This window comes from Mus pahari, chromosome 20 (genome assembly GCF_900095145.1).
Source record: "Mus pahari chromosome 20, PAHARI_EIJ_v1.1, whole genome shotgun sequence".
Lineage (NCBI taxonomy): Eukaryota > Metazoa > Chordata > Mammalia > Rodentia > Muridae > Mus > Mus pahari.
In genome coordinates this window covers 30,450,374-30,467,841 of record NC_034609.1, presented here as the reverse complement: position 1 = coordinate 30,467,841, position 17,468 = coordinate 30,450,374, and the positions used below count along the sequence as shown (strand labels likewise).

The following is a 17,468-nucleotide window of genomic DNA, read 5'->3' as shown; positions in this document are numbered from 1 at the left end:
TCTTAAGATGAAAGCAAAATCCTTCCGTGACCCAACAGGGTCGGGGGAGGGGCATTGTGGTGCATGGCACCTGTATTACAGAAGATCTACAATGGCTCTGAAACTGGTCCTAAGTGTGGCTTGTGGGGTTAATGATTAGCTGGCTGCCTGGCTGCCTTCCTTTCCACAGGCCTGTGAGCACCTCACCTGCAGAAGCCTCCACAGAAGGCAGCATGTCCCCTTCGCTCCTCACGGCTGAGCTGGTAGTTCTGAGCCTAGTGACTTCTGTGAAGAGCCAGGAGACAGATCCCCTACGTGGCTCCAAGGACCAGCCACTGTTTCGGGGAGCTGATCGGAATGACTTTGCCATCATGGTCTCTCCAGGAGCCACGGAATGTTTCTGGCAATTTGCTGACCAGATGGGATACCTCTACTTCAGCTACGAGGTGCGTGGAGACCTCTGGCCATACCTTTTATAAAGTGAGTCAGGCTTTCAATGAAGCCAAGGTCTGGTTCTCTATGAGGCAGTGGCTGCCACTTGTGAATTGAGGGGACCTTCAGTTAGAGAGCAACTCTGGTTGAGACTTGGATGAACAGCCAGCAACGGGAGCTAAAGCATATGGGTTGGTCTAGAACTGGAAGCTACAGAAGTGTGTTCCAATCCAATGGACAAGACCATGCTCCTTCAAGAGAGGCAGCCTTCACTTTTCCTCTGATATGAGGAAAGACAACACTTGCTAAAGTAGTCACATAATTGTGGGGCACACATCTTTAGTCCCAGAACTCAAGAGGCAGGGGGATCTCTAAATTCAAGGTCAGTTTGGTCTACACAGTGAGTTCCAGGACAGTCAAGGCTACACAGAGAAGCATGTCAATAAAGAAGAAATGAGCCGGGCAGTGGTGGCACACACCTTTAATCCCAGCACTCAGGAGGCAGAGGCAGGTGGATTTCTGAGTTCAAGGCCCGCCTGGTCTACAGAGTGAGTTCCAGGACAGCCAGGGCTACACAGAGAAACCCTGTCTTGAAAAAGAAAGAAAGAGGGCTGGAGAGATGGCTCAGTGGTTAAGAGCGCTGATTGCTCTTCAGAAGGTCCTCAGTTCAAATCCCAGCAACCACATGGTGGCTCACAACCATCTGTAATGAGATCTGACACCCTCTTCTGGTGTGTCTGAAGACAGCTATTGTATACTTAGATATAACAAATAAATCTTTAAAAAAGAAAAAAAGAAAAAGAAAGAAGAAACAAGAGACAGAAATAATAGATTTTAAATGAAGTCACTTCAGTCAATGGGGTGAGAACAATGTCAAGTCTCCTGCTTGTGTTAATCCTAGCAACCTGTAGAATAACCAGCTCAAAGCTTGTCTATGCAACTAGACAATTCGGTTCCTCTTTGGAAGGCGCCTATCCCTTGGGCAAGTACACCCAAAGGGGCTTAGACCACCCAAGGACCTTAATATTAAAGTTAGAGGTAACTTTGTTTGTTTAGGTTCTGGGGGTTCTTGGGGAGACAGGATCTCACGTAGCCCAGGCACTGACCTCAAACTTGAGATACAGCATCAGTCTTACCACCTTGTTGGGTTTTGTTTATTTGTTTGTTTGTTTGTTTGTTTTTTCAAGACAGGATTTCTCTGTGTAGCCCTGGCTGTCCTGGAACTCACTCTGTAGACCAGGCTGGCCTTGAACTCAGGAATCTGCCTGCCTCTGCCTCCCAAATTCTGGGATTATGGGATTAAAGACATACGCCACCACTGCCCCGCACCTTGCTGGTTTTTGAGTGATGTAGTAAGGACCTTTCTCTCTCTCTCTCTTATAACATTGATGGAAGGTTCAACGCATTCTCGGGATGTCACATGACCGCCACATTGTTGCCACGGCAAGTACCCCACAGGGTTTCCTTATTGATACTTCCCAGGATGTACGGGGCCAGATTAATTTTGCTACACAAGAAACAGGTATGTATTCATCTCCAATGCTATAATAATAGTCAATCTTTTTTTTTTATTTGTTTGTTTTTTCTAGACAGGGTTTCTCTGTATAACCCTGGCTGTCCTGGAACTCACTCTGTAGACCAGGCTGGCCTCAAACTCAGAAATCCGCCTGCCTCTGCCTCCTGAGTGCTGGGATTAAAGGCGTGCGCCACCACGCCCAGCTAAACATTTCTATGAAATTAAGAAATAAATAAGGGTTTGGCAATGATGGCACATGCCTTTAATCCCAGCTCTCGGGAGGGAGTGGCAGGCGGATCTTGGTCAGTTCAAGACCAGCCTGGTCTATGGAGGATAGCCGGGACTCTTAAGCAGAGAATGTAAGACAGGGTGGGGCACTAAAGACCTGGTAATGAGATTTAGGAATCCCCACAGGCTTCTATCAGCTTTGTCTAAAAAATGAGCACAATCGCTTCAGCTCTATCCAAGTGTATCTCAACTTCGGAGTCTTCTATGAGGGGCCCGAGGTGGATGACAAGCAGAGTCGAAGAAAGCAGCTGAATGACACTCTGGATGCGATTGAGGTAATGGGATGGGCGTTCCTGGGGGTGTGGCCTGAATGAGGGAGGAGTCATAATAAAAACCAAGTAGGCAATAAAGAGCCGAACCCTTCAGTTCATTATGTGGCACGCGCTCCCCTGGTACCAAGGCCTGGGCAAACAATGGTTAACAGACCCGTCTAGTCCGCTGCCTGTTTGTAATATGCATTCACAAACCTGTGCGGCCTCCGTAGCACTAATAGCAGACCGATCTCCCATCCCTGCGAGAAACTCTACACTTTCCTCACTGCCCCCATCCCCCCTAGAATCCCCTAACCCCATAAGCGCTGTTGGACTGTTCCTGCAGGTTTTCTGTAAACAGACTCAGCAAGTGGATTTATATGGTCCCTTCTTTCACAAAGCATGGATTTTGTTTGTTTGAGATAAGGTCTTACTATGTAGTCTTGGCTGACCCGAACTCATTATGTAGACCAGGCTGGCCTTGAACTCACAGAGATCCACTTTCCTCTTGAGTGCTAAGATTAAAGGCATTCACCACCATGCCCAGTCTGATTTTTTTTTTTTTTTTCGAGACAGGGTTTCTAGGGTTTCCTGGAACTCACTCTGTAGACCAGGCTGGCCTCAAACTCAGAGATCCACCTGCCTCAGCCTCCTGAGTGCTGGGATTAAAAGTATGCACCACCACCACCTGACATTATTATTATTACTATTATTATTATATAACAGGGTCTCACACTCTGTAGCTCAGACTGGCCTTGAATTTGAAGCAATCCTCCTGCCTCAGCTTGAGTGCTAAGATTATAGACCCAAGCTATCACACCTAATTTACATACTATGCTTAAGTGCTCCTTGGCCCCTTTCTTAGCGCTGAACACCCTACTGTGTAAGTACAGCTTCGTTCCTGACTATCCACTCACCAGCTGACTGCATTTGAGTTTCTTCCTCTTGGCTCTATCTCACAGTGCTGGTGATAATGTGTGCAAACAAGCTTTTGTGTTTTCTTTTCATGTGCCTACACGTGGACTTTCTGGGCATGATTTAAACTGCTTAATTTTGTATGAACTACCTGACAGTTTTCCATAGCAGATAAGGCCTTTAGGCAGCTATGAAGATTCTAATTTCTATCCATCCTAAAGTATTGATGATAGCTGTCCTGGTGGGTGTGAAATACTATCTTCTGCTTTGATGTACACTTAAGCCTTATTGTTGGAAAGGCCAATAAATTGCTATAAAATAAAATTTGCAATTAAACCATCAAAATTAAGGGCTGGGTCAGTGATTAAGGGCTCTCTCCTCTTCCAAGAGGACCCGGGTGCCAAGCACCCAGGTCAGGCATCTCACAAGGACCTGTAACTCCAGTTCCTGCATGTATGTGATACACATAAATGTATGCTTATGTGTGTGCATATGTAGCACTTGGGAGGCAGAGGCAGGCAGATCTCCTGAGTCCAAAGCCAGCCTAATCTACAGAGTGAGTTCCAGGACAGCCAGGGCTATACAGAGAAACCCTGTCTCGAAAAACCAAAACCGAACAAAATTAATATCTTTTTTCAACATTCTCACTTTTATTTATGACAAATTTTTCTGATCTTTTCTGGTCAAAAGGATTTTGAGACAACCTCATCAGTCTTAGCCAATCAGAGAATAGAATCACCAGACTTGCCCATCCTGTGAGTGGCCTCCACAGATAGCATAGGTTTTAATCTAGCCATTTAACCACCTGTGACTTGGTCACATTCACCTCGATGGACAAGTGGCCCTTGACACCAATGATGTGGTTGCTCTCGGAGCATTTCTACTGCACATACAGGTTCAGAACTCTCTGATGTAATTCTGCATGTCAAAGGGATGTGCCTGCTTACTGGTCCAGTGGGAGGGCACAAAGACTAAATATGTTTTCATGTGCTTATTGACCATGTCCATGTTTTTGTTTGTTTGTTTATTTGGTTTTTTTTGTTTTGTTTTTTGAGACAATGTAGCCCTGGCTGTCCTGGAACTCACTCTGTAGACCAGGATGGCCTCAAACTCCAAATCCGCCTGCCTCTGCCTCCCAAAGGTGTGCGCCAGCACTGCCTGGCCTTTTTTTTTTTTTAAAGATTTATTTATTATATGTAAGTACACTGTTGCTGTAGCTGTCTTCAGATGGACCTGAAGAGGGCGTCAAATCTCATTATGGATGGTTGTGAGTCACCATGTGGTTGCTGGGATTTGAACTTAGGACCTTTGGAACAACAGTCGGCGCTCTTAACCACTGAGCCATCTCTCCAGCCCCCCCCCCCTTTTTTTTTTAGGAAAATGTCTACTCAAATCCTTTGCTCAGGACTAGCAATGTAGCTTAGTGTTAGCTAGCCCTTGCCTGGTATATACAAGCGCTAACTCTCTTGCCCACTAAAAAAGGTGTTATGTGTTGGGGGAGGCCATCTTTTTCTTAAAAACTCCCTGTAAGAGTTTTCTTTATAGCCGGGCGTGGTGGCGCACGCCTTTAATCCCAGCACTCGGGAGGCAGGCGGATTTCTGAGTTCGAGGCCAGCCTGGTCTACAGAGTGAGTTCCAGGACAGCCAGGGCTACACAGAGAAACCCTGTCTCAAAAAAAAAAAAAAAAAAAAAAAAAAAAAAAAAAAAAAGAGTTTTCTTTATATTCTGGGCACACTTCTGATTGTCATGTGACCAGTGGATACCTTCTCCCATCACTCTGCCTCCCTGGCACACAAAAACTTTTGTTCTGTAAACTAAATCTTACTGGAACAGAGGGATGTTTGTGTGACAGCTACCCATCGATTATGGCAGCTTTTGTGCTACCGCAGCAAAGTTTGGTATTTGGTAATTGCAGGAGACATCTTGCCAAAGACTTCCTCATAAACCTAACAGTCTGCAGGGACAAGGTATCAGTTAAGAAGGTGATGACATGTTGAACACGCATCTCAATTGGTAGTGGCTTATACAAGTAACCTCAACAGAGTAGGAGATCAGGAATTCAAAGTCATCCTTAGCTACATACTGACCTTGAGGCCAGCTTGGGCTATGTGAGAAGTAGTCCAAGTATTTACCTTGAATGTGCAAGGCTGCTGTGTTTAGGATATAGGGAGTTTTGTGGATACTAGGCAATCCTTCTTACCACTGGGGTACATCCCAAGCCCCCACCATGCCTCCCTACTTTAAAAGTACTCTAGCAATTTTTCTCAAACACAGCCAAAGTACCATATATTATCAACCGCTGCAACACTGTTTCTCAGAATCCTGAGTGACATAGGTCACTTAGATCAGGGCAGGTGAGACACAAACAGCAGCTGGAGTGGCTTTCCTTCTTCCCACAGGACAGCACACAAAGGGTGCAGAACCAAGTTTTCCACATGTGGCGCTTCTACAACTCTGCCAGGATGAGGAAGGTGGCCGACTTCTTCCTTCTGCAATCTAACTACACCTATGTGAACTGGTGGTCCACAGCTCAGAGCCTTGCTATCATCCTCTCTGGGGCCCTCCAGCTCTATTTCTTGAAACGACTTTTTACTGCTTCAACTTCTGACACAAAGAAGCCAAGATGCTAACATATAGCGTATTTGTCAAAGCTTTGATCAAATCGGCTTTGGAAAGTTATTGGGGGAAAAAAAGTCAATCTACATCCCCTTTCTCTTGTGTCCATCAATAAAGGCAAATGTGTAATAAAAAGTGAGCTATGATGCTGATTATTCTAAAATACGTTATTAAGTGCTAAAAGTTAAAAGTACCGTTTTTTTCTGAGGCAGGGTTTCAATATGTAGCCTTGGCTAGCCTAGAACTTGCTGGGTAGACCCAGCTCACCTCAAACTAAAAGAGACTCACTTGCCTCTGCATTCCCACTGCTGGCAAGGTGTGTAACACCGTCCTCAGCCTAAGAACAGATCTTCGTACAGCTGTCCCTTAGCCTTCTCTGATGCACTTAGATGATAATAGAGACCCCTGGAAGGGGGTTCAAGGATGAAGCTCACTTCAGTAAGAGTACCGGAGTTGTATGCAACTTGGGCCTTGATCCCTGGCCCCACAGAAATCAGTGGTGGTTCTCAAATCTGAACTCTAGCTCTCCAGAGGAAGGAAGCATTAACATCAGCCTCAGGCAATTCAAGACCATATCTCAAAGTGCGTTAAAAGCTCTGAAAGAAGAGTTGAGACAGAGACAACTTTTTGGAGTTTCAAAAATTTTAATCCATTGTATGGGACTACAAAGGTCAGCGGTGTCCCCGCCTTCAACCTTGTCCCAGGGATTGAACACAGCATTAGGCTTGGTGGCACATGGCTGATCCACCCTACCAGGCTGTCCACTGAGCTATCTTGTTGGCCTGTAGTGTCCTTCAGCGGTTGGAAATATTTTACTTTACTTAAAAGGTGTTACCTTTGGAAACTGGTGTGGCGACAGACCTATAAAGCCGTTACTTGAGAGGCTAAGACAGCCTGGGCCTCATAGCGTTTCAGACCAACTTAGAGATAATGTGACACCACCTCAAAAAACAAAAATGCCCCCTAAAACTGACATAAACAGATCATATCTTAAGAAATTGTTCTGAAGCTACGCATGGTGGGGCACATTTTTTAAGGCCAGCATTTTGGAGGCAAATAGATCTCTGAGTTCAAGGCCAGCCTGGTCTACAGAGTGATTTCCAGGACAGTCAGGGCTACAGAGACTGCCTCAAAAGAACAAAAAAAAAGGGGGGGGGGATAGAGGGGTGGAAATTGAGCCTCGTATGGTAGTATACCCATTTAATCTCAGCACTTCAGAATCAATGGATCTTTGAGAGTTTGAGGCCAGCCTGGGCACATTATAATCCTGTAAGTAGAGATACACAGTCAGGCCTTGTTTCAATTAAAAAAAGTAACAAAAACATTTTAACACAGACAGGGAAGATGATGGCTCAGCAGTTAAGAAAGAATATTCTCTTTCAGAGGACTGAAGTTTAGTTCCCAACATCCACAATGGCCAGCTCACAACTGTCCTTACCTCAGGCTCCAAGGAATCTCAGCTGTTTTCTGGCCTCTGAGGATGCCAATACCCAAGCAGGATATACTCACACAGACACACACATACCGTTTTGTTTTGAGACAGGGTTTCTCTGCTATCCCATGCCGGATGTTTTACGACTGCTATTTTCAATTCTGAATACCACCGTTACACTGATGACTAGAGGTGTCTTTTCAGTTTTGTGGGTTTTGGGTTTGTTTTTTAAGACTGGCCAGGATCTCCTTATGTAGACCAGGCTGGCCTTAAACCTACAGAGCTCCATCTGCCTTTGCCTCACCCCCAAGTCCCGTGCTGGAATTAAAGATGTGCCCCACCATAAGGCAGAGTCACCATAAGGCAGAGTCACAGGTTTTTCTTTCTTTCTTCTTTTTTTGGTATTTTCAAGACAGGGTTTCTCTATGTAACCCTGGCTGTCCTGGAACTCACTCTGTAGACCAGGCTGGCCTCAGAAATCCTCCTGCCTCTGCCTCCCAGTGCTGGGATTAAAGGTGTGTGCCACCACGCCAGGCTGGGTTTTTCTTTTAACAAAGGAAGAAAATGAAGCTTCTCTAAGCAGAGTAACTTGTCCACCACCACACAGCAGGCAAGGGGCAGAACTGAGGCTTGAATACAGAATCTTCCACACTATACCCCACTTACCACAAAGAAAAATAGCCAAAATGCACCTATTAAATGTATTAGGAGAGATAGCTCAGTGGTTAAGAGCACTGCTGTTCTTGCAGACGACCTGAGTTTAATTTCTGACACCTATATGGTGGCTCACAACCAGCAACTCTAGGTCCAGATCTGAAGCCATCTTGACTTCCTTAGGCACCAAGTACACAAGCAACGAACATACATACATGCCAAAAAAAAACACACAACACATATAAAATAACCAATACAAAACCACTAAAATTTATTAAATTCCATATGTAAAACCAGAGGCTTATATGGCTGTTTCTACCTTTAATATTAACAAACAGTACAAAGTCCACTGTGCTATCATGAAACTGGAAAACAGTGTTATCACAGATAACAGTAAGATTACTCCTGTCCTCAGTGAAGCGACTCAGAAACCTTCACTCAGAACAAGTTTTCTGATGCAAACAAAGAGGATGCAGATACAAAATAGAAACACTCTATTTACTCACACAAACACTCTCAGGGTCTGGTTTGTCTCTTTTAGATTTTTGAGACAAGTCTCACAAAGTAGCCCAGGCTGGCCTTGAACTCACCAAGTAGCCTGAACTGGCCCTATACTTGTGATCCACCTGCTTTTGACTCTAGAGGACCTGAGACCCTATTTTAGAGCCATTTCTGTTGATAAGAACCCACGGTGCGTATCTCACTCAGTCTTGTCCAGATTTAACTGGATGGCCTGCACACAGCAAACAAAGCTAAGTCCTCTCACGCAGCAGAATGTTCTTGGGATGACCTTCCTAAGTCAGTGTCTCTTCATGGCGTACATACTCCCCAATGTCTGCTTGATGGAACACCACAATTGCCATGGGGTCCACTTTTCGGCACTCTTGGGTAGACTTTGCTGCCACCCCAAAACCCTGGAATGGAAAGAACAGACATTCATTTAAAACAAAACAAAACAAAGCAAAAACTATATTGAAACAGCTTTATCTTTGAGAACTGTGAAGGGGGTCAAGAAGTCAGTCTCAGAGGTGCTGAATGAAACTTCATCCTTTCCAGTAGGCACTTGGCATTTGCGATGGATGTATGGATGTATGGATGGCTACCATGGCTACTCACCAGAGGAATGTCCGCCATGGAATAGACCACCACTCCCTGGTACTGAGATGTGTTCTCAGTAATTCGCCCCAGACCGGATTTCAGCACATGGTTTCCATACAAGAAGGACTGTTCTGCTCCCGGCTTTACCCACACTTTATACTGAAAGAGAGTTAAAAGACAAGGATGCTGGTTATATCCCTGTAGGTGGAGGATTAGTGGCTGCTTCCGTGCCTAAAGACAGGTGGGGAGAAGCCAGGCGTGGTGGTACACGCCTTTAATCCCAGCACTCGGGAGGCAGAGGCAGGTGGATTTCTGAGTTTGAGGCCAGCCTGGTCTACAAAGTGAGTTCCAGGACAGCCAGGGCTATACAGAGAAAGCCTGTCTCGAAAAACCAAAAAAAAAAAAAAAAAAAAAAAAAAAAAAGGGGGGGNGAAANACATGTTCCCTTTAAGCCGTTTGGACCCCCCTTTTAAAAAAAAAAAAAAAAGAATTATTTGTTTATTATATACAAGTACACTGTTGCTGTCTTCAGACATGAGAAGAGGGCATGAGATCTCATTACAGATGGTTGTGTGCCACCATGTGGTTGCTGGGATTTGAACTCAGGACCTCTGGAAGAGCAGTCAGTACTTTTAACCGCTGAGCCATCTCTCCAGCCCTGTTTGGACCCCATTTTTATTGTTTGTTTTGTTTTTCGAGACAGGGTTTCTCTGTGTAGTCCTGGCTGTTCTGGAACTCACTCTGTAGACCAGGCTGGCCTCGAACTCAGAAATCTGCCTGCCTCTGCGTCCCAAGTGCTGGGATGGACCCCAATTTTTGATCTTTCACCATGGAGTTCCTTCTTCAACTTTACATCGAAATGCTCACGCTATAAGCAATTTCTTTCTTTCTTTTTGGACCCTAGGATCACCCTCACCACTGGCACTTGTCTCTGCTTTCTGAGATTCAGCTGACACGGTGGAGGCCCGTTTCTCTGTAGACAGCTAGGCTATGCAGCTCCACGGCCATAACCCTTCCTACACAATACCGACAAACGGCGCCCTGCACTGACCCTGTCCAGAAACTCGGTGGCAAAAAAATCCGTGTTCTGACCTGGCCGCCGTCACCCGGGACTTCATCCCGGACGGCAAACTGGAGACCAGTACCCCTACCACGTACCTTGGCATAGGGGGCCAGGTAATCCAGGGCTGTCACGTGCAAGCGGAACTTGTGGGTCTTGGTGAACTTCCCAAAACACGTCCCCAGAGACACGAGCTTGTCTCCGGAGATGTTGGCGGCCAGCTTCAGCATCATCTCACTAGAGGGGCGCGGGAGGAAGGTACCCGGTGACGATCAGGACCAGGGGTGGATGCTGGCCTCCAGCCCGCCACGCAGTGGGCAGCACGCCCCACCTCACCTCACATAGTACACGCGGTCGTTGTGCAGCCGGAAACAGTACGTGCCGTCGGGTCTGTCCACCAGGAGTTGCAGGTTCTCTCCGATGCTGAGGGCAACAAGAAGATCGGCGGCTGAGCCGGGACCGTCCCGCCCGGGGGCCGCATCCCCACTCCCCGCACGCCCGTCCCGCATCCGCCTCTCCGGTTCTTACTACTTCGCGATCTTCTCAAACATGACCCGGGTCTCTTCTTCAGTCAAAGGCCTCATCTTGCCGCTAGCTTGGTTCCCGGGAATCCTCGTGCCTGAGAGCCGGAAGCGGAAGTCACTTTCGCACACGCCCACTTCCTGGGGTCCACGAACGCGTGCCTCTCTAGCTTAAATCTTCGTGATCTTTGCGCGGCCGGTGCCAACCTTGGCGGACTTCCGGGGACCGAAAGCCGGCTAGATGAGAAACCATAGAGACGGGAAATCTCTCCCCCGCCCCTCGCCCCAACCGTTTCCGTTTCCCAGGAGCGAAACCGGCGCCCTCCCGGGTCTGGAGCGGAAGTGACCGTGCTGTGCATGAGAGATGGCGGCCGCTGTCCCTCTCCAGCCCTCCACGGCCGCTTCGGCCACGGCCGTCGCACTGGGCGAGGTGGAGGATGAAGGGCTCCTGGCGTCGCTCTTCCGGGACCGCTTCCCTGAGGCTCAGTGGCGGGAGAAGCCGGACGTGGGCCGCTACCTCCGGGAGCTCAGCGGCTCCGGACTGGACCGGCTGCGGCGCGAACCCGAGCGCCTGGCAGAGGAGCGGGCCCAGCGGCTGCAGCAGACGCGCGACCTGGCCTTCGCCAACTACAAGACGTTCATTCGCGGGGCCGAGTGCACCGAGCGCATCCACCGGCTCTTCGGCGACGTGGAGGCGTCCCTCGGGCGCCTGCTCGACCGTCTGCCCGGCTTCCAGCAGAGCTGCAGGTGCGGCTGGCCTGATGGCGACGGGCGCGTAATTGTATCTCCCAGGACGCTAGCCGACCCATGCCTAGTGCACAGAGCTCTCTCCCGATTGCCTTGTTAATCCACTTAAACCTCACAGCAGCCCTCTAGGTGGGTAGCGTCATTATTTTACAGACGACGAAGTCGAAGGGAAGTGACTTGCCCAAGAACACGGCTAGTAAGTTTCCAAGTTTGGAAGCCAGGAGTCCACTGCTCCCTCATAGGCGGTTGTATTAAATAATAAACACTCAGCCGGTCTTGTTGACACTTGTGACCCCAGTATTCGAGTCGCAAGGTCATCCTACTCTTGAGTATTGATTGAATTCATGGACAGCCTGAGCTACATGAGACATTCAAACAAACAAATGTATGCAAGGCAGTCATTGGGCCTGACATAGTTAACCCTATATAAATGCGGGCTGGAAGCGCTCTGCTTCAAAACGTCCATCGATAGGAAGCTGACAAATCCTATTTGTCATTGTAGGTTGTCAAAAAGCATTTCCTTTTTAAGCTATATTACATTTCTAGATCCTCAATCTAGTACACTTAGTTCTGCTATCCAGCAGGTCAGTTTTTCTTTGGAGGCGTGGATATTAAAAACAGGTTGTGTACCCCATACGTCTGAGAAGAGATTCAGGACTTCATAAAGCCAGTTTCTGGAATTACTATAGAAGAGAAAGTTTAAGTGGGAGAAGGAAAGATATATAACAGCACATAACATGAAGACCTGAAGGATCTTAGGGCAAGAGTGTGGCTTACAGGGTGGTTAGTGCTCTATTAGAAAAATATTAGTAGCTACTTTAAAATGTGTATGAGTATCTCACCTGCATGTATGTCTGTGCACCGTATGTGCCCAAGGAGACCAGAAGAGGGTGTCAGATACCCAGGGACTAGAATTATAGGTGGTTGTGAGCCACTAGGTATGTGCGTTGGGACCTAAACTGGGGTCCTCTGCAAGAACAGTGATCACAGAGCCACCTCTCCAGCCTTAAGTCCAGCTAGTAATGGATTTGTATACGCTTTCCATACATTTACTTTGTGTAAGGTCTTACATACATGTCATCTTGCCTGTCTCTAACATTCACACCAATGAAAAGGTCCAGAGGGGCTGGAGAGATGACTCAGTGGTTAAGAGCACTGACTGCTCTTTCAGAGGTCCTGAGTTCAAATCCCAGCAACCACATGGTGGCTCACAACCATCTGTAATGACATCTGACCTCCTCTCCTGGTGTGTCTGAAGACAGCTACAGTGTACTTCCACATAAAAATAAATAATAAATAAATCTTTAAAAAAAAAAAACGAGGCCAGCCTGGTCTACAAAGTGAGTTCCAGGATAGCCAGGGCTATACAGAGAAACCCTGTCTCGAAAAACCAAAAAAAAATAAAATAAAATAAAAAATTAAAAAAAAAAAAAAAGAAAAGAAAAGGTCCAGAGAAGTCAAGTAGCTGGCCATGACATAGTCCTCCTTCGTGAGACCTACAGCAGTTCAGTCCCAAATGTGACAGTCTATGCAGCCAATCCAAATCTACAAGCCATTTTTAAAATGACATGTAGGGAGGGGTCCACCATGTTGATGTGGAAGTCAGAGGATAGCTTGTAGGGTGGGCTCTCTCTCGGGGGGGCGGGGGGATTTAGGGATCACACTTAGGTCAGCAGGCTTGTTGTGGCACTAGGCACTGTACCCACTGAGCCATTGTGACGACTCCATGCAAGCCATCAGTTAGTGAAAAGTTTCTTAAACCTTGAGTTGAAAGTGAAAAGTTTCTTAAACCTTGAGTTAAAAGTTTTTTCAGAAGCCGTGTGTGGTGGCGCACGCCTTTAATCCCAGCACTCGGGAGGCAGAGGCAGGCAGATTTCTGAGTTCGAGGCCAGCCTGGTCTACAAAGTGAGTTCTAGGACAGCCAGGGCTACACAGAGAAACCCTATCCCGAAAAACCAAAAAAAAAAGTTTTTTCAAGTGTACTAGGAATTGTAGGTTTGAAGTGAGGATTTTGTTTGAGGTAGGGTTGCACTATGTATCCCTGGCTGGTCTGCCTCAACCTGTGGAGGGCTGGGATCATGGGTTACCCCACCACAGCCAGCCCTGTGGGAAGATTTTAAATAAACTAGGTAAACCGTCTAGCCCGGTGTCTGTAACTGCTTGGTAACAAACTGCTGTGCAGAACAGTAAGGAAATACACTTTCCTGATTGGCTCTAGGACCTTTATGAAGGAAGCTGAGGAGATCAGCTCCAACCGCCGCATGAACACCCTGACTCTAAACCGGCACACAGAGATCCTGGAGATTTTAGAGATCCCCCAGCTTATGGACACGTGTGTCCGAAACAGCTATTACGAAGAGGCACTGGAGCTCGCCGCCTACGTACGGCGACTGGAAAGGAAGTACTCCTCCATCCCTGTCATCCAGGTAGCCACCTTGCCCAGAGGGCCTCAAGCTGATGATCTGATAGTTAATTCTGTGATGATTGTGACTACACTTACACGTAGAAACCTTTGCATATTTCATATCTTTCTGCCAGCCAGGTAAGCTGAACAGAAGATATTGGTGCACTCATTCAAAGATTCAAAGTCTGGGGCATTAGGAAGCAGATGAAGCTGGAGAATCAGGCAGGGCCTGGGGATCATGATGAACAGTAGGTAGTTTGTTGATTGTGATGGGAAATCCTGGGAGGATTTTTGAGCAGGAGAACTAGTCGTGCCCGCAGATCTCTGTATACTTGCAGGTGTCAGCTTTACACACCCACGTTATGTATCCGCGAAGCCACACGAATGTTGGCTTCCAGTGTCCAGGGTTAATAGGATGGGTTCCAAAGTATTTTTCTCAGAGTGTCACGACTCTGTTTATTGTCAGGGCATTGTGAATGAAGTGCGCCAGTCCATGCAGCTGATGCTAAGCCAGCTGATCCAACAACTGAGGACCAACATCCAGCTCCCAGCCTGCCTGCGTGTCATAGGCTATCTTCGACGCATGGATGTCTTCACTGAGGCTGAGTTGAGGGTGAAATTTCTTCAGGCCCGGGATGCTTGGCTCCGCTCCATTCTGACTGCCATCCCTAATGATGATCCTTACTTCCATATCACAAAAACCATTGAGGCTTGCCGAGTCCATCTCTTTGATATCATCACCCAGTACCGTGCTATCTTCTCAGATGAGGACCCCCTGCTGCCACCTGCCATGGGCGAGTACACTGTGAATGAGGGTGCCATCTTCCATGGATGGGTGCTGCAGAAAATCTCACAGTTCCTGCAGGTGCTAGAGACCGACCTTTACCGGGGTATAGGTGGCCGCTTGGACTCTCTGCTTGGCCAGTGCATGTACTTTGGGCTGTCCTTTAGCCGGGTGGGGGCTGATTTCCGCGGCCAGTTGGCTCCTGTTTTCCAGAGGGTGGCAATCAGCACTTTCCAGAAAGCAGTTGAGGAAGCAGTGGAGAAATTCCAGGATGAGATGACTTCATACACCCTCATCTCAACTGCCACCATCCTAGGCAGCAGTAACGTGCCTGCTACAGTACCAGCCACACAGCCAGGGACGCTGCAGCCACCGATGGTGCTCTTAGACTTCCCACCTCTTGCCTGCTTCCTCAACAACATTTTGGTTGCTTTCAATGATTTACGTCTCTGTTGCCCTGTGGCTCTAGCACAGGATGTGACTGGGGCCTTGGAAGATGCCCTCACCAAGGTGAGTGATTTTTTTTCTGCTGTCTTGGGCTGCCCTTGGTAACTGCCAGTCAAGCTGTTGTGTGGAACCAGTCCATAGAACCATGGTGCCTGCCAATTTTGAGAGGTTTACTGTGCTCTTCCAGGTTTTTCTGGTAGAGCACCTCAGATGATAGATGACCCTTTGTGGGGTGATCCTGGAAGAAGCTAGGAAGTAGAGTACCTGTGGCAGTCATTCAGCACGCACAGTCCATTGCTTGATACCAAACTCCCAGGGATTCAGCAGCTTAAAACACTTACATGTATCTGTAAAAGTATCTTTTATTTGCCTGATGCAGTTGTCCTCTCTGAGGCTTACTGTCTACATCTGCTAACCTAGGCCTAGCCCTGGAAGCTTCTAGTAGCAGTATATATACTCTCACCTAGATCTAGAACACTTTCAGCCTCTGGACTTACTGCTGAATAAGCTCACCCTTTCTACCTCTTTCTGAACTCTGGCTGGCTGGTCATCTCAGCTGTTCTACTCAAAACTCCTCTTCACATTGACTGACTCAAACTGGTTTCTCACAGCTTCTAACTGAATTGCTCTGCTTGTCCCCTATACTAACTTTAAAACTGTCCTCTTTCACTCTCTTTCCTCCTCCCCTCTTGGAGCTGCTGCTCTCTCTCGAGACAGGGATTTTCTGTGTAGCCCTGGCTGTCCTGGAACTCACTCTGTAGACCAGGCTGGCCTCAAACTCAGAAATCCCCCCTGCCACTGCCTCCCGAGTGCTGGGAGTAAAGGCTGCTGGGAGTAAAGGCTTTTGCCTCCATGCCTGGCCTGCTGCTCTTTTAAGTAGCTTTTCTTTGTTCTTGTGAGAGTTGGGCGTATCCTGTTCTGTCAAATCTTTCTCTGATTTGTTACTTTGTCTGCCTCTAATCAGTTAGACATCACTTCCAAACATGGATGCTTTCTTCTACAAACTAACTTACCTTCATTGTTTGGGATTAAAGGTGTGCCATGTTGTTGGATTAAAATTATATATATGGGATTACATCCCATATCAGCTACTGTCTATTTTTAATATGTGTAATATACACATATTAATATGTGTAATACACACACACACACACACACACACACACATATATACACTGTCTATGAGCTAGGAATCCAGGTGCAGTGTCTGGGTTCTGTGCTCAGGGTCTCACAAGCTGTATTCAAGGTGTCAGCTGGGTCCAAGCGTCTGTTGGAGTTAGAGCTCTGGGTTCCCTTAGAGGCTCATTCCAGTTGTCAGGTGTCATTCTGTGCCATTGGAAACATTGCAGGACTGAGGCCATCTGCCACAGGCAGCTCACAGCATGGCTTTTCTTCCTCCAGGCCAGCAGGAGAGCACCTCTCCTGAATAATTTCATTACACCCTTCTACCAGAACACAAAGCATTAGGTCATAAACCCACCAGTCAAATGACACAATTTTGTCTATTGACTACAGTGCTGAATTTCAACAGCATAGCAATGAAAGGCATTGTTTGGAATCAATTTTCTTTTTTTTCTTTTTTTCTTACCATTTTTTGGTTTTTCAAGACAGGCTTTGTGTGTCTTAGTTGTATCCCCAGTTATCTTGGACCTTGCACTGTAGACCAGGTTGGCCTGGAGCTCACAGAGCTCTGCCTGTCTCTGCCCCCTGCTGCCCCTGTTGTGAATGAACATTCTTTGTGCTGCAAGTTTGTGCTCTTCCACATAGCAGCAGTACACTTCCTCTGTGGTTGATTTTTGACACTGTCTTGTAGGTAACCAAAACAATCCTGGCATTCCATCGAGCCGAAGAGGCTGTGTTCAGCAGTGGGGAGCATGAGATCTTTGTCCAGTTCTGCACTGCCTTCCTGGAAGACCTTGTTCCTTATTTGAACCGCTGTCTTCAAGTCCTTTTCCCACCAGCTCAGATAGCCCAGACTTTAGGTAAGAAAGAGGAAAGATCTTTTTGTTTGTTTTTTGAGACAGGGTTTCTCTGTGTAGCCCTGGCTGTCCTGGAACTCACTCTGTAGACCAGGCTGGCCCCGAACTCAGAAATCCGCCTGCCTCTGCCTCCCAAGTGCTGGGATTAAAGGAAAGATTTTTAAAAATTTGTTTGTTTGGTTGGTTTTTTGATATGGGATTTCTCTTCAGGGGTTCCTCTGTGAAACCCTGGCTGTCCTAGAACTCTGCAAACCTCCTGAGTGCTGGGATTAAAGGTGTTTGTCACCACTGCCTGACTTTTTTTGGTTTTTTTGTTTTTGTTTTTTTCGAGACAGGGTTTCTCT

At 47.1% G+C, this 17,468-nt stretch overlaps 3 protein-coding genes across 3 annotated transcripts in view; 2 read left to right on the top strand and 1 right to left on the bottom strand.

Annotated features, from left to right (window-relative positions):
• The first annotated feature begins 187 nt into the window (after positions 1 to 187).
• On the top strand, positions 188 to 6,127 carry Tmed6 (transmembrane p24 trafficking protein 6). Its single transcript, XM_021220142.1, has 4 exons — positions 188 to 425; positions 1,807 to 1,933; positions 2,342 to 2,490; positions 5,782 to 6,127. The coding sequence occupies exons 1-4, from the start codon at positions 213 to 215 to the stop codon at positions 6,010 to 6,012; spliced, it is 720 nt and encodes a 239-aa protein (XP_021075801.1). The 5' UTR covers positions 188 to 212; the 3' UTR covers positions 6,013 to 6,127.
• A 2,206-nt stretch (positions 6,128 to 8,333) lies between these two features.
• On the bottom strand, positions 8,334 to 10,887 carry Nip7 (nucleolar pre-rRNA processing protein NIP7). Its single transcript, XM_021220143.2, has 5 exons — positions 10,771 to 10,887; positions 10,579 to 10,665; positions 10,341 to 10,479; positions 9,201 to 9,341; positions 8,334 to 8,998 (listed from the first exon to the last, which is right to left on the bottom strand). The coding sequence occupies exons 1-5, from the start codon at positions 10,824 to 10,826 to the stop codon at positions 8,879 to 8,881; spliced, it is 543 nt and encodes a 180-aa protein (XP_021075802.1). The 5' UTR covers positions 10,827 to 10,887; the 3' UTR covers positions 8,334 to 8,878.
• A 187-nt stretch (positions 10,888 to 11,074) lies between these two features.
• Cog8 (component of oligomeric golgi complex 8) overlaps positions 11,075 to 17,468 on the top strand; it is a 7,493-nt gene continuing 1,099 nt past the window's right edge. The window contains exons 1-4 of the mRNA XM_029532413.1: positions 11,075 to 11,510; positions 13,729 to 13,936; positions 14,381 to 15,208; positions 16,959 to 17,164. Coding sequence (XP_029388273.1) covers positions 11,128 to 11,510; positions 13,729 to 13,936; positions 14,381 to 15,208; positions 16,959 to 17,164 — 1,625 coding nt within the window. The 5' untranslated portion in view covers positions 11,075 to 11,127. The remainder of the gene's footprint in view (positions 11,511 to 13,728; positions 13,937 to 14,380; positions 15,209 to 16,958; positions 17,165 to 17,468) is intronic.

What these genes read in the sequence shown, in the direction of transcription:
- Tmed6 (XM_021220142.1), top strand. Translation starts at nt 213, where the DNA reads ATGTCCCCTTCGCTCCTCACGGCTGAGCTGGTAGTTCTGAGCCTAGTG. An exon ending in ACCTCTACTTCAGCTACGAG is followed by an intron (nt 426 to 1,806) that starts GTGCGTGGAGAC and finishes CATTGATGGAAG; the next exon opens with GTTCAACGCATTCTCGGGAT. An exon ending in TTTTGCTACACAAGAAACAG is followed by an intron (nt 1,934 to 2,341) that starts GTATGTATTCAT and finishes GAATCCCCACAG; the next exon opens with GCTTCTATCAGCTTTGTCTA.
- Nip7 (XM_021220143.2), bottom strand. Translation starts at nt 10,826, where the DNA reads ATGAGGCCTTTGACTGAAGAAGAGACCCGGGTCATGTTTGAGAAGATC. An exon ending in GACCGCGTGTACTATGTGAG is followed by an intron (nt 10,480 to 10,578) that starts GTGAGGTGGGGC and finishes GCGCCCCTCTAG; the next exon opens with TGAGATGATGCTGAAGCTGG. An exon ending in ACCTGGCCCCCTATGCCAAG is followed by an intron (nt 9,342 to 10,340) that starts GTACGTGGTAGG and finishes ACTCTCTTTCAG; the next exon opens with TATAAAGTGTGGGTAAAGCC.